General features: G+C 41.0%; 1 protein-coding gene across 2 annotated transcripts in view; it reads left to right on the forward strand.

Moving 5' to 3' along the window:
• QRSL1 (glutaminyl-tRNA synthase (glutamine-hydrolyzing)-like 1) overlaps positions 1 to 4,768 on the forward strand; it is a 14,843-nt gene extending 10,075 nt beyond the window's left edge. For both annotated transcript variants that reach the window (XM_008637751.2, XM_017739494.1), the window contains exons 10-11: positions 2,608 to 2,813; positions 3,282 to 4,768. In XM_008637751.2, coding sequence (XP_008635973.1) covers positions 2,608 to 2,813; positions 3,282 to 3,493 — 418 coding nt within the window. In that variant the 3' untranslated portion in view covers positions 3,494 to 4,768. The remainder of the gene's footprint in view (positions 1 to 2,607; positions 2,814 to 3,281) is intronic.
• The last annotated feature ends 9,664 nt before the right edge of the window (positions 4,769 to 14,432 follow it).

Genomic DNA, 14,432 nt, shown 5'->3' on the forward strand with positions numbered 1-14,432 from the left:
TTACAGAAGTCAGGGTTTTATCCAGCTCACGTAGCGAAGCTGGTGCATGGATCAATTGTACGTTTTTAGTTTTCAATCCTTATCCAGTCCTAATTTATGTTAGTAAAAGTGCTGTTTTTCTCTGTCTGAATTTGTTCAGATACTAACAAAAATATTAGGCATATAATCAGTCTCTGTAGTGCGCTTACTTTGAAAGAGCTCTGTCAGCAACAGTATTCATCAGATGTGACTTCTAATTGCTCTCAGAGACAGGAATGTTGTCAGTCAGTCTGCTCCAACCAGCTTTTATAGAATGCCGATATTCCTGCCAAGTGTGCTCCCTCTGCTTACAACTGTCCAGATCAGCTTTCCTAAGGCTGCTTTAAAATTCACATAGTTAACTCTTCTGTGAAGGAATACACAATTGGCTTCCACCAAGATTGAACAGGGGAGTTCTGTTCCTGTTCTACAGTAAATTACTTTTGAAGAACAGAGTGCAGGGTTCAGAAAGCATTCTTAGAATAAGTAGTAGAGAAAACCCATTTGTGTCTCCTGCAAATGGTGCCTTTTACAGCTTATTATTTTTATCTTGCTTTTCAAAGCTTTAAAATGACCAGGTGACTGTTCAGAAAGTTCTGGTTAACATCTTCAGAGACAATGTGGACAAGGGGATCGGCAAGTTTGCAGACAACTCTCATTTGAGTGGTAGTGTTGATTTGCAGGAGGGCAGGAAGGCTCTGCAGAGGGATCTGGACAGGCTCGATCAATGGGCTGAGGCCAACTGTGTGAGGTTCAACCAGGCCAAGCGCCGGGTCCTGCCCTTGGGTCACAACAACCCCAGGCAGTGCCACAGGCTGGGGCAGAGTGGCTCCAAAGCTGCCCAGGGGAAAAGGACCTGGGGGTGCTGGTCAACAGCAGCTGAACATGAGCCAGCTGTGCCCAGGTGGCCAAGAAGGACAATGGCATCCTGGCCTGGATCAGCAGTAGAGTGGCCAGCAGGACCAGGGCAATGGTTGTCCCTCAGCACTCAGCACTGGCAAGTGCTGTGTCCCAAATTCTGGGCCACTCCTAACAAGAAGGACACTGAGGTGCCAGAGTGTGTCCAGAGAAGGGCAGTGAAGCTGCTGAAGGATCTGGAGCACCAGTCTTATGAGGAGCGGCTGAGGGAGATGGGGTTGTTTAGCCTGGAGCAAAGGAGGGACCTTATCACTCTCCCTACAACTACCTGAAAGGAGTTTGTGGTGAGGTAGGAGTCGGTCTCTTCTCCCAGGTAACAAGTGATACGAGAAGAGGAAACAGCCTTATGTTGCACACCATGAGGTTTACATTGGATATTAGGAGAAATGTCTTCACTGTAAGGGTTGTCAAGTGTTGGAACTGGCTGTCAAGGGAAGTGGTGAACTCCCCATCCCTGGAGATATTAAATAGACATGTAGATGTGGCATTTAGGGACTTTCTGAAATTAATAGCTAGGTTGATTTCTGAAGTGATTGTAGGAAAAGGTCTAATTCCCATTATAATTTATTAGCTTAAATCTGCTGTGTATTGATTATAACCCTTTTCATTGCTGATTCTTGGAATCTTAAATCTTTAGATTACTCTAACAAAGTGGGATTTGGGCAGTTTCAGTTGTTTTATCTATAAACACTCTAGCATCTAGCAGTTGATAATACACCCCTCCATTTTTCTTTCACTTTAATTTTTCTTTCCCAAATAGCTGAGGGTTTAGATGACAGTTACCTTTGAAACTGAACTTCTCTGAATTTAAGATTCCACATCTACCAGTTCTGCATATGAAATTAAAAGGAACAATAGACATGAAGCTGACTAATGTGTTTCTGCTTCAGACTTGTGTAAAGATAGAAATCCGTAGACCACATGTTTACATGAGGGGAAAAAAAAGGGTAAAGTCTTTATAGTATTCTACAGAGACGTATACTACAATCAGATACATAGTTTTAAATCCATTTGGAGTCCTCCACAGATGATGGGACTTTTTCATATGCTTCAAGTATCTTGCTGGATTGAATCCTAGATGGTTAATTCCTATTTTTCAGACCTGTGTAGTTCTATATTTTGCTGTGCTGCTGTACAGTGAAATTAGGTTAGATACCAGCTTTTCACCCAGGGGGTGGTTGAGCACTGAAGCAGACTCCCCAGGGAAGTGGTCACAGCACCAAGCCAGTCTGAGTTGTGCTCTCAGGCACATTGTGTGGTTCTTGGGGTGTCCTGCACAGGGCCAGGAGTTGGACTCCATGATATTGATGTGTCCCTTCCAACTCAGCATTTTCCATGATTCTGTGAAATTCAATACGCAGTTTACTTTCCAAATAGTCATAAAAGTGTTGTTTTCATTTTTAGTTAATTATTGTAAACTAGGGTTTTGTTTTCCTTTCACCTTTCTTCAGCTGTATGCCCTCATTTCTTTCTCTGACAGCTTCACTGCTATGAGAGCATAAACACGTGTGGTGACTAAGCTTCCGGTATATCAAAAACCCAAGTACCAGTGTGAGTCAAAATTTTGTCCAAAAGGATTACTGGGCTTGTCTTTTCCACAGTAACTAAGAAATAAAGTTCTGTATTTTGGGAATTAAAGTGTCAGGCCCTTATGTCCCTATTTCTTTCTAGGAACTATGAGAAGTATTTTGTCAAGGCACAGAAGGTGAGACGTCTCATTGCCAATGACTTTGCGAAGGTTTTCAGGAGTGGTGTTGATATTTTACTCACTCCCACCACTCTGAGTGATGCAGCACCGTACACAGAATTCATCCAAGAAGACAACAGGACCCGCAGTGCTCAAGATGACGTCCTGACACAGGCTGCAAACATGGCTGGTGAGTAGGGACAGGAATTCAGTTATGTTTTCCCCTGCCTAGTCATTTTAAATGTCTGGTCCCTTTAGCCGTCTAACCTTCTCTTTAGAATCAAGGTATTTCACCCCCATGGTGTAAGTCTTGCAGTGATAACCAGGTATAAGGATAGTTTATTAAATCCTTGAAAATGTAAGACTAGATTTTAAAGTGGGGCACCTTGGAGCTGAGTGTGGGCTGCAGGTAAGATGAATCTGTTCCAGAGACAGAAATCTCTAAGGAGAACTGATTATCTTTTTCAGAGGATGCTGACTCCTTAAATCTCTCTAATAATTTCTTGTGATCATCTAGCATTCATTTCATTGAATCAAATTATTTTAGCTAATCTTTTTTCTCTACATAATTTTTTTTCTTGTTCTCTTGAAATTGATACAAAAATTACTCTAAGGGTTAATAGTAAGTCTTTGCATGTGTATTTTTTTTTTCTTTCAGGACTGCCAGCCATAAATGTTCCTACAGCTCTTTCAGAGAGAGGCTTGCCAGTTGGGCTTCAGTTCATCGGACGTTCATTCCAGGAGAAGCAGCTTCTCACTGTGGCCAAATGGTTTGAAAAACAAGTACAATTCCCAATGATTCAACTAGAAGAAGTAAAGAGGCATGACAATGGTGTCTTTCAGCATCAGAAATCTGCTTCTTTTTCATAGCATGGGACTTGCTAGTCAGCTAGAGTAAGAAAGCGGTGGGGATGGTCTAAAAATGTATTTCTGCCATTAATTGTCTTTTGCAGAAGTAATGATCTAAGACGACGTTATGCAGTAATTCATGATGGAATCAAGACAGGTTGTTACTGTGTAATTAAGGCAAAGTGAATCATTAAGTAAACATGCTTATGTCATTAAGAGCCATTTCTTACTGATATTAAATCACCAAGTTGAAATTACGTATCTTATGCCTGTGAAGCTGATTTTTTCATCCCCAGAGGGTGTGTAAGGTATCTGACCGATTAATTACCTGAACTTTTGTGTGAAAACTCTGTTGTTGCCAAAGGGCTTAGTTAACTTATGGAGTGTAGACTTTGTAATGACAACAACCAGACAAGCTCTGTTGGAACAAAGGTATCAAGGATCTGTTCACCAAGAGTTAAATACAAAAGGAAACAAGGGAATAACATAGAACCACAGAATCCTTTAGATTAGAAAAGACTTCTAAGGTCATCAAGTCCAACCCAGCACTGTAAAGTTCACCACTCAGTCATATCCCTAATGCCTCATCTACACGTGATGCTTATTAAGGTCATTGTGAGAAAGCTAAATCACACCTGCATTTAGATCCATTTTTTATCAAAATTCAAGATGTGGCAATGTTATTTCATTTAAAAAAACCAGAAATATTCCCTACTGCTAGCTAACTTGTGCAGGAGGTGAAAATAACCTCTGGATTTACAAATCATACAGATTACATCCATGTAAGAATGATGAATTCCAGGTATCTTCTGGGGAAAGGTGTGTAGTAGTAGTCCTTGAGTAGTTATTTTCTTTTTCCTTCATCACTGTTCTTTATAATCAATACTTAAATACTTACTAAGAAAGAGATCTTAATCAGTGTGACTCCCTGTAGGAGTAACGCCATCTATTCTTTCATGTCATTCAACACAATAGTAATTTGAACTGAATTTCCAAACCATCATATCTTGTAGACTGGAAGACTTACTAAACAACTATTAACCTGTTTCAAATGTTGCAGTTAGCATTTCTTGAAAGTTAAAAACACGAAGGATGAAATTTGTAGATGTTTTTGCATCAGATTCACTTTCAATCATAGTCTACAGCATGTATAAGCACAGATGTAAAAGGTATAGAGGGGGGAAAATGACTGAGGTGGAATCTCCTATGGAAACATAAAGAATCTTCCTGAATTACATCTTGTCATATACTGTATTGTCCCCCATGTAAAATAGAAAAAGCTTATTTCTAAAAGTTGCAGATGAGTTGGTGAATTTTCTGTATGCCAAAGTGAGCTTTTTCAAGACCTTTTCCACACGATTAAAATGGTACAAAACTAAAACCCCCACATTTAAAAAGCTAAATTAAATTTTTAAATATTAAAAATCAAGGTACAGCCTATTTGCAGCCTCACTCTGACTTTTTCCATAGTCTTTAGGGAACTTGTTTTTTCTATTAGGGGGTAATGATGAATTGAGGATCCTAATAAAATACTTTCGCTATTGACTTGTTGAGTAATTTAGGTGTGCTGTAATCATGCATCTTGTCTTACAGCAGCTTGCTGACCAGAGCTCTTGGTGAGGTTATCCAAGTTGCTACACCTGGATATATACTTGGAATAGCTGCTCTTTGATGTGCAATCACATCCCAAACCCAGACCTACCACTTGCTGTTTCTGAAAGTAAAGGTCAGTGTCTTTGGCCCAGAGTTTGAGATTAAATCCTGGCTGTGGAGAGCATTCCTGGAGAGACACGAAGCACCTTGGGAGTGTTACGGAAGAGAACAAGCTGAGAACTGTGCTTTCCCTTGGTAATTAATTCTGGACTGACTTCTGACCCACCGAAAGATCACTGCTTATGCTTGGCAGTCTTTCTCTTAAAACCTCCTCTGATATAAAGGGATACCTGATGGGAAAAGTGGATTAAGGCATAGATCCCCACTCATATTTCCCAAGCAGTTAGAGGAGGGGTAGGTGGAGGGTGCCTGTATCTTCACTACCTTTTTTAGAAGTGGGGCTCCAATTCCAATCTGCAGAAGTCTCTAAAGGAGCATTCAGAAGATCACAGCAATTACCTGTTCTGACACAGGTCCCTCAGAGTTTTGGCTGCTGGCAGATTTCTGAGCATAGAACGACTGTGTGGCGAAATACACAGTGGGGGAGGTACCCACCACCCAGACACCCATTCTGCCTGGCATTTATAACTGGATGTTAGCAGTTGAATTAACAATTGTAGAGACTTAAAAACCAAACTCCTGGGTAGATAATTAAATTTCTGGGTAATCAGATTCATAGCAGCCCCAACAAGGTTTCTGTCCTCCTCCCATTCCTAGCTGGTTTGCATTTTTAGGACGTGCGCCTATGCTCTTTCTGCCCTCCCCTTTCTAAGGCTGCGATTTCACCAAACCAGAGGTAAGAACTTAGGAACCAGTTTGGTCAAGCTGCTTGAGGATGTAAGCAGGAGTTCCTTACACTGTGCAGGAGAATAGCTAAGAGACTTCTGCTGTCTTTATATTAGAAAAACTGGTAGTTGACTCTGGACCCCCTGGCAGTTCCCAAAGGAGCATAACACCCCAGCCTATCTATAGGTATTGTGGCTGTGAGGGGTATCTTGGAGCAGAGCTTTGTGCAGCTTCTCCTCAGGCCAAGTCATGGCTCCAGAGTTATGAACAGAAAAATTTCTATGCCATATAATTAGACTCTCAAAACCCCTTGTTACAGAAGTAAAGGAATTCCAAGGAGCAGGAAGATCTGGAGCTAAAAAAATAAACAAAAAAAGGAAAACCCCAAAACCCTGCCTATACAAACATATTGTACAGCTGTCTTGAAAAACAATTCACTGAAATAATAGAGTTGGAAGTTTCATGGTGTTGCAGCACAGCCACAGTGGGAGGTAGGTGTAACCTTAGCACACTGTGAGCCCAGATAATTCCAGTGTTTCCTGAAAGAAACAAAAGCTAGAGCTTTAGCAAACAAGTAATCTGGATTTTGGTGCAAATTGTTTTTTCTTCACGTAATGAGAACCTGTAAGGACATTGTATAGTGGAAAAGTTATTTTTTAATAAAAATAAAAAAAGAGGAAAATTGTTAAGAGCTTTTGCTTAAGATGTTTTTAAATACAATTGCTGTCTGATACTGCACTTTATGCAGTTTCCCCATACGAGTTTTTCCCTCGCCCTCTTTAAGAGCACTCATGAAAAGGAGAAATTCAAAGCAAAATTTAACCTGAGTGCTGCTACTTCTCTGTTCCTGCATTTCTAGTTTTCAAGTATCATGCAACTGCAAATTCGTTATAACTTCCCCTTCCACAGTGTTAGTCATTTCTCCACGAGTTTTATGATTCACACAGGAACTAATCTGTCTGGAAAGCTGCAATAGGGAATGGGCTTTGTACCCTACCTGGGGAATCCCACAGGCCTCTCCCTCAGCTTTTCCCCCCAGAATACTGACAGCAGTACCACTGGACTCGCATACAGATAGGCAACTGAAAAGGGAGGAAGAGGTGTGCACAGCATGCCTAAAAATCCCAGCTGGAGTTACATGGCAGTCATGCTTCATGTTAAATTGATGCCCACAATGCCACCAGAGAGGGCAAGGAAAAAAGCAAAAAAGTCAGAGGAGCAAAAAACGTTTATCTAAGTTTGTTATTTTTCCATCTGTCTCTCAAATAAAAAAGAAGGTATCCAGTTACAAGAATGTGTTTTTCATTTGCTGCCTCTTTCTAACAATCTTAATTAGCTCACCACACCTTCAATTGATAGAAAGAGGCAGCAAATGAAAAACACAATCTTAATTAGCTCACCACACCTTCAATTGACTAACGTCCAGATGCAATTAAGCAATTCCAAGCTAACCTTTCTTTGTAAGCAGAAGAAAGGTTTTTTTCCCACCCAGCACAGGCATCCTCATGTACTCGCTGTTGAACAGCAGTAAAAGGTGTCTTCAGCTCAGGAGTGCAGGGCACTCAGGGAAAGCAGCAGGAACCCAGCCAGGGCACTTTGCCATGTCCTGTGCCCTTTTACAGTGTGGGCTATGGTCTGATACCCACACAGTAAGGGTGCAAGTGCTGTAGGGAGTCACAAGCCAAGTCAACAGCACAACATGTGATGAAATGGACTTCAAAGAGCTGGAAACTGAATCTTTTTCATCTGAAGAGACTGTTCTTGTATGTCACTGTGTGTGAGAGCCAGTGATGAAGGGATTTGTGTGTCCTGCCTTGCTGCACTGATAGTGACACATGGTGTACAGGGTACTGTCATGTGTGCCAGTTCAGACACCTGGGGCACAATGAGGACTCCTCAGCTAGAGGCCCCTTTCAGGGGATGGTGCATTATGGTGGAAAGGAAAGGACAGAGGACAGACTGTCTGAAAGGCTGCTGCCAGGAGGGTGTAAGATAAGGGAGCAGGAGCAGAGGCAGTAGGTGCTCAGTACTGGCTGGCAGCAACCGAGCACCTGCCCACACTGTACTGTGACCTGGCACAACTGCTGGGTTGCAGCTGCTGTCTGCTAACACCAGTTCCAAAGCTCCTGCACTGCACTGTATGGAGGAAAAGCTGTAGGCTCTTCACTTTGTCACCCAGGAGGGGACTTTTCTGCTTGGGAAGTGACACTGAGAAGCACAGAAACGTCATCTAGGCAAGCTGAGAAACATCAGGAGGTAGAAAGCACATAAAAGAGGGAAAGCATTAAGTGTCATAAAAGCTCATTCAAGTAGCTAGACTTGGGAGAGGAAGATTGAAGAGATGAAGGACTTGGGGATGAGGAAGCACACATAATCTCAGAATACTCCAAGTTGGAAAGGACACACAAAGCTAATCAGAAGTATTCTGGTGAAGGAGAGTCCCTGACTTCACGTTCCTAAGTTGAAATCTTTTATGAAAGGTGGGTACCTTTTATAAATTGTACCTCTCTGAACAGAGAGGCAGCTTGATTTAGTCCATGATCAGAGTGTTTAGGACTTCATTCACAAGCTTTAAGTGCCAAAGTACGTGCTACTCAGGCACATATAATGTATGACACAGACACATAAAATACATGTTTAACAAAGATCAAAGCATGTTTTTATCAATACACTTCAGGAAGCCTAGGAACACACTGCAAAAGGACCATATGGGCTTGATTTCTCTTCATAGATAACCATTTCATACAGTCATCTCCATTATAAAAATCTAACAAGTATTTTTTGTTTCTTTCTCCTATTAGTATTCAAGAACCTTTTGTTTAGAAACTTAAATCACAGCCAAGCCACACACACCTGTTTACTCAAGGCAGTATTGGTTTTTTGTTTAAATAAACCCTTCTCACTTGATGTGTTTAATTCACTCTTGTATTTATAGAGCACAGTTACATTCTTCCTTAGCCTTTATTCTGCTAGAACAGTTTACTCCTGCAGAGTGCCCTGTGCTAATCCACTGCACCTGCTCCAGCTGAATCCATGTCTTCCAACACAGGTGACAAGTATTGTAAAGGCAATTCCAGGTGCAGTTTTACAAGCAGAACAGCATTAATATTTCCCTGCCACTCCTGAAAAATTCTTCTCCAGAACACTCTGGAGTCACACTTGTCCATTACTTAGCCACATTACACCATACCCATAGCTCAGAGCCAATTTATGATTAACCAGTGCACTCAGGGCTTGTTCTGCCTTCGTTGCTTTCAGTGGATAAGCATTTCCCGTAGGAGCTGGGAGCTCATTATTAAGCCTCTAGGTTCATGACCTTGCACTCCTTCTCATCATTGCTATTCAGATTATCAGAGTTTTCCAGTTTTTCCTGTAGAGTCCAACTCTCCACTGTTTTGACAGTAACTCCCAGCTTCATGTCATCAGAAACAAAGAATGTGTCCTTCAAATAACTTTACTTTCCTCATTGCAATCATTTTCCAAGCCACTGCTGCCAGTGGACTTAAAGGACACTAAAATCCATCTTCTCCTGTGTGGCCTCTGTAAGTCTCCCCTGTGCCCAGATGAATCGTGTAGAGGCAATCACCTATTGACAAAGCTAGATACAGGCTGAGGAGCTGAAGCCTTTCTTAAAATAACTTGGGGTTTCAGCCCTCACTCTATCCCATGACTGGCTTGCTTTGAAGGCTAAAATCACATAGAATCCCATTGCAATAAACACTGTGCATAGATATCAAGAAAAGAACTTGCCCCTGAAAAGAGCTTGCATCTATTATGCATCTATCCAAAACCCCAACAAAAAAGCCACCCCAGGATAATGAGCTATTGTATCCACAGCACTGGAAACATAAGAGCCTGAATGATCTACTCTCAGTTGTGGACAATGGAAACACGCTGAATCACTAAAACCGAACCTTCAATAGGCAAAATGCAGCCTTGTCACTAAGACAAACTGCTAATAGCAACAATGAGGCTTGGAACAGCTTGTAGGGAGCCAAAGCAGCTCTCACACTTCAGCTGAAGTTCATCCAAAGTTGAACAGGGAGGTCTCCAGATGGTCACTGCAACTGGGGTTGGAAAGAGGGGCCATTACGTTACTTTACTGTTAATACAAAAAGTGTAGAATTTTGTTTAGTGATGAAAATTAAGACTTAGCCCCAGAGGAGTGGAGAGGATATGCCATGAGGGGAAATGGCATCACTTACACAGGGAAGATGATACTACTTTAAAAGGATATTGTAGTCATATAACTTTGGCAGAAAAGCCGGGGGGAAAAGCACAATTGTGTTGCAAAATTTGTGCTGTGCTTTTTTCACACAGCATTTAAAACTATGTCATTTCCTTTATAGAAGAAAACATCTAACTTCACGGTATTTAAATAGACAAGCAACAAAATCATCTATTGCAACCCCAGTCAGGAATGTGACAGGCAGAGGGATGTCCACATTGTTGAACTGAGCTGTAAGCTACACTTCATCCCAGATCTTCCATTTAGGGTTGTCTGTCCCCTGACAACCACGCTGATGATGTGGACTTTGCCTGGCTCAGGGAGAGCACAAAATACCTCAAAAGGCCCTTCAGAAAGAAGCATCATCTCTGAGCCAATCTGCCTGCTTCCACGGACACCAGCTAGCCTGCTTGCAGACAAATGGAGGTGGGAAGTTTGCTGGACTCCACCTGCTTGGTTACACAAGTCAGAGAACATATTTAGGAGGAAAAGCTGTCCCTGAGAGGGCTGCCCAGTACACCAGGGCAAAGGCTGTCTTTGGAGAGATTTGAGGGCAGACCTGGTGCCTCTCCAGAAGTATTGGCTTCAAAGGACTCAGGGAGAAATTTATGTTTCTTCATTTCCCATCCCACTCTTGAATCTTTAAATCAATCACAAGGTTCTTGGAGCACCATAGCAGCATGCACGTGGAGAGTGTGAGGAACTTATAAAAGCTGCAAGGGCTGTGTGAAATACAATTGCAATCAGATCGATAACATATCCCAAGGCCTGCTATGGAGAACATGTCTAAACACTAACAGGGTGGAACAAAAACACAGCTCTGCTCATGCCTCTTTGGTTTGGGACTTAAAGCATCCATCTGACAGAATCACTTACAAAGCCAAAAAGACATTCACTCTGTGTTGTAGCCAAAAGTGCTGCACATCTTTGCCACAAGACCATCTCACCTGAGGGCAGCCCAGCAGGACCACAGCACATCCTGGCAAGAGAGACCCCCTCAGAGAACAAGCAAAGAGGATGTCCTCATCTTCAGCCAAAAGGAGAAGAGATTACACCTCCCAGTATCTCTCTTGGGGGAGGAACTTGGTGAAACACACTACTCTTAAACAAAACTACTCTTGGTTTTGTCCTCAGAATATATACTGAGATATTGCAGGTGCCAAGTGTATTTCTTGAACACAGCATGTTTTTCTCTGAAATCAAATTCTCCTTTTCATATACATGCCATGGAAGGAGGAACAGTGGTGAGGAGGTGAGCATGCCTTAAGAAATGAGAGGAGACAAATGGAATACCAAAGGAGGAAATAGTTTTTGCAAGCAACTCAGCAAAATATTCTAATGCATTTGCTCTTCAAGCACAGTTATATTTACAAACAGCCTGATGAAGGGGAGGTGTGTTGCTTGCCTCAGCAAGAGCAAATTGGAGCACTAAAGGATTAAGACTAGATCCATTTAGTACTTTGGACCTGGTGAAAAACGGACTTCAGCTGAACCTGCACTGAACTAGCAACATAACTGAAAATAAAGAAGATAATTACTTCCCTTTCTTCTTTAAAAGTGAGACCCTAAGACAAGTTATGGCATAGAGGAACTTTAAGTAACTATTCTCTGTGCAACCTTAGCACTTTTCATGTAGACCATTTCTGACTCCTGCCCTTCATCACCACTCAATTTGTTCCATTCAAACCCAAGATTTCCTAATGAATTTGGCCAACAAATATGGAATTCATTGATAGACCTCAGATGGTGGAGAAAACCTTTCAGAACTCATTCTGCTTGGTGTAAGTGGACTGATCATGCTGTTATCGAGAAGAGACATCAGTGAATGTAGTAATGGGTACTCTTCCCTATAGACTTGTCCAAAATTTCCTTCTCCTGGTATTCTTTACTCTGAAAGCACAGACATTTCCTAAACTACTGGCTCTGGCTCTCATGAGCAAACTCACTAAACAAACATCACATTTCCATGCAGTCTAGTATTACCAGAGTGAGTGTGTTATTGAATTAACAACACCTTAAAGCCATTTTAGAGCATTCTTCAATCTTATTAAATACGTGAGAATTTAACTCATCTCAAGCTCCAGTTCTTACAGACAGAAATTGCTGCCATTGCCCTAAGTATCAGCACAATGTATGGGTGGGGGACAAAAAGACTAAATACTACTTAATTGTTCTATTGATCTATTCCATTTTTAAGTCTTTTTTTTCTAGGACCTGCTGCAAGCACTAACCTTTTCCTATAATTACCACTAAAGAACAACACATTGCCAAGAAACAGTTCTGAAACATTATGAACTCTCCGAAGATGAAACCTGAAAATGAGTTTCATTATTCATGAATATCCCTTGGAGATATCTAACTGTTTCTATAAGGCTAACACTGTCAAGTTCCTACCCATATGCCACTTTTAAAACATCTGATACATTATTCTATTTTCAATATATTAGTCTTTACTGGTAGCTGGGAAGGTTTGGTTTTCTCTGCTTAACTGAGGAAGACCAGCTGCACAGGGACACTGAAGATATAATTTTCAAACTGATCTATTTCAGAAGTGACTTAGCTCTTTACCCACATTACTACTTCAGAGAGCTCGGTCAGGCCTCAGGGCAGAGGTTGCACTTCAGGAGTTTGATGAAACATTACAAGGAGAAGGCCAGTACTCAGAGACTCCACTTGAAGTCAATAATTTTTCTTACTATCCTGCTGACAAGGAAAAAAAAAAAATCACTCTACAACTCTAAATATACAGTGGCAACATTATAATATATATCAGCCACCTCTTATAACAACATTACAAACCTCTCAAGTCTGACAGGAAAATGTTTCTATCAGTCTGTTGACACTCAATATATTGTTTTCAAATTGTTATCATTCCAGTCCCCCCATTGTGGTTTCTGCTATTTTTCCTCTGACTAAGATCTAATAGACTTATGGCTGGCAGTGCCCGCTGAAATCCTAATGGGTCTGAGATATATCTTCCTCCCCTCCTTCCTCAGGGCTTCCCTGGTGGCCACACCACCACTCACCACAGAGGCTTCTCAGCCCGCTACATTTCCTGGAAGGAAGTTATGCCTTTTCAAATGTTTAGCTGCAATTTAGCAACCTCCCAATTTATTACCAGAGCGGAAGATACACAGTCATATGAAATAGCTATGGCATCTCTGTTTTGTATCTATAAATACCTTTAAGTCCTTTCTCTGCTATTAGTGACAAAGATTTTGTTTTACCAATGGCACCAGTAGGTGACCAGAAGCCCAGCTGGGCTGAGGAGGGAAGGTGGGTTTTTATTCTTAAGCCCTAGGCTTTCCTAAGTGTTTAATATCTTACCTTATTCCACATATTTAGTACCTTACCCTATGGAAAGAGGTGCATCAGCTTTTCCAGTTAGAACTTTATGTCCTGTATTTGTTACTCTCAGCTTCCCCATTCTTCTACTTGTTTTATATTCACAGAGAGGAGGATTATTGTTTTAACAGTTCCCTCTCAGCCAGGATGTTGTCATTTTTCTTGAAACTAATGTACCCTTATTTTTTTCTCAGTTATGGCTTATTAGGCAGCCTGTAAAATATTCTTAGACATTTTACAATTATAACTTACATTTTTTCCCCCAAATGACTTAGTTCAGAATTGTTTCCCACTTTGTGAAATTGTGCCAGCTAAAACTACTAATTTGCATTCTGTTTTCCTTGAACAAACATAATCAAGTTATGAACATTTTTATTTATTGTACCACTAATTTTTACTACTGTGTTTCCTCTCCTCTGCTGAGGCAAAAGTCTAGAGTTTCCCTGATGTCTGGAGCTATCATCTTTAAGAAAGAAAATTAAGAATATTATTTAGTGATTCTGAAGATGTTTCAGTGCTGGCAGCATGAAACTGCCAGCATATGGCGTTTGGATTAATGTCTCCCACAAAACCCACTATTTTCTTTTCCTCCTATACATTATAGATAGTAACTGAAAGAGCCAGTCACCTGTTCCTCATAAAAAGTAGGGGTTTTTTCTCTCACAGAGGGAAAATCCTACTCCATCTTGCTCTTTTCACAATGGGAAATCAGTCCATGAGATAATCTCTTTGTTATTTGTCACTAGTAAATTATTCATGTATTTTTTTAGTTTTTGGTCATATTGTGCCATTTCTTAGTCCCTTCTGTCCACTAAGCCATTCTTAAGAGATTTTTACCTGTGATTTAAAGATTTCAATCACCAGAAATTCCCATCAAGTTCCAGGAACGCTGTCTCTATTGCAGTTACATTCATAAATTAGCAATTCCAGTTTCTCTGTTTATTATCT

Source organism: Corvus brachyrhynchos, unplaced genomic scaffold, assembly GCF_000691975.1.
Source record: "Corvus brachyrhynchos isolate BGI_N302 unplaced genomic scaffold, ASM69197v1 scaffold14, whole genome shotgun sequence".
In the NCBI taxonomy this organism is placed as follows: domain Eukaryota; kingdom Metazoa; phylum Chordata; class Aves; order Passeriformes; family Corvidae; genus Corvus; species Corvus brachyrhynchos.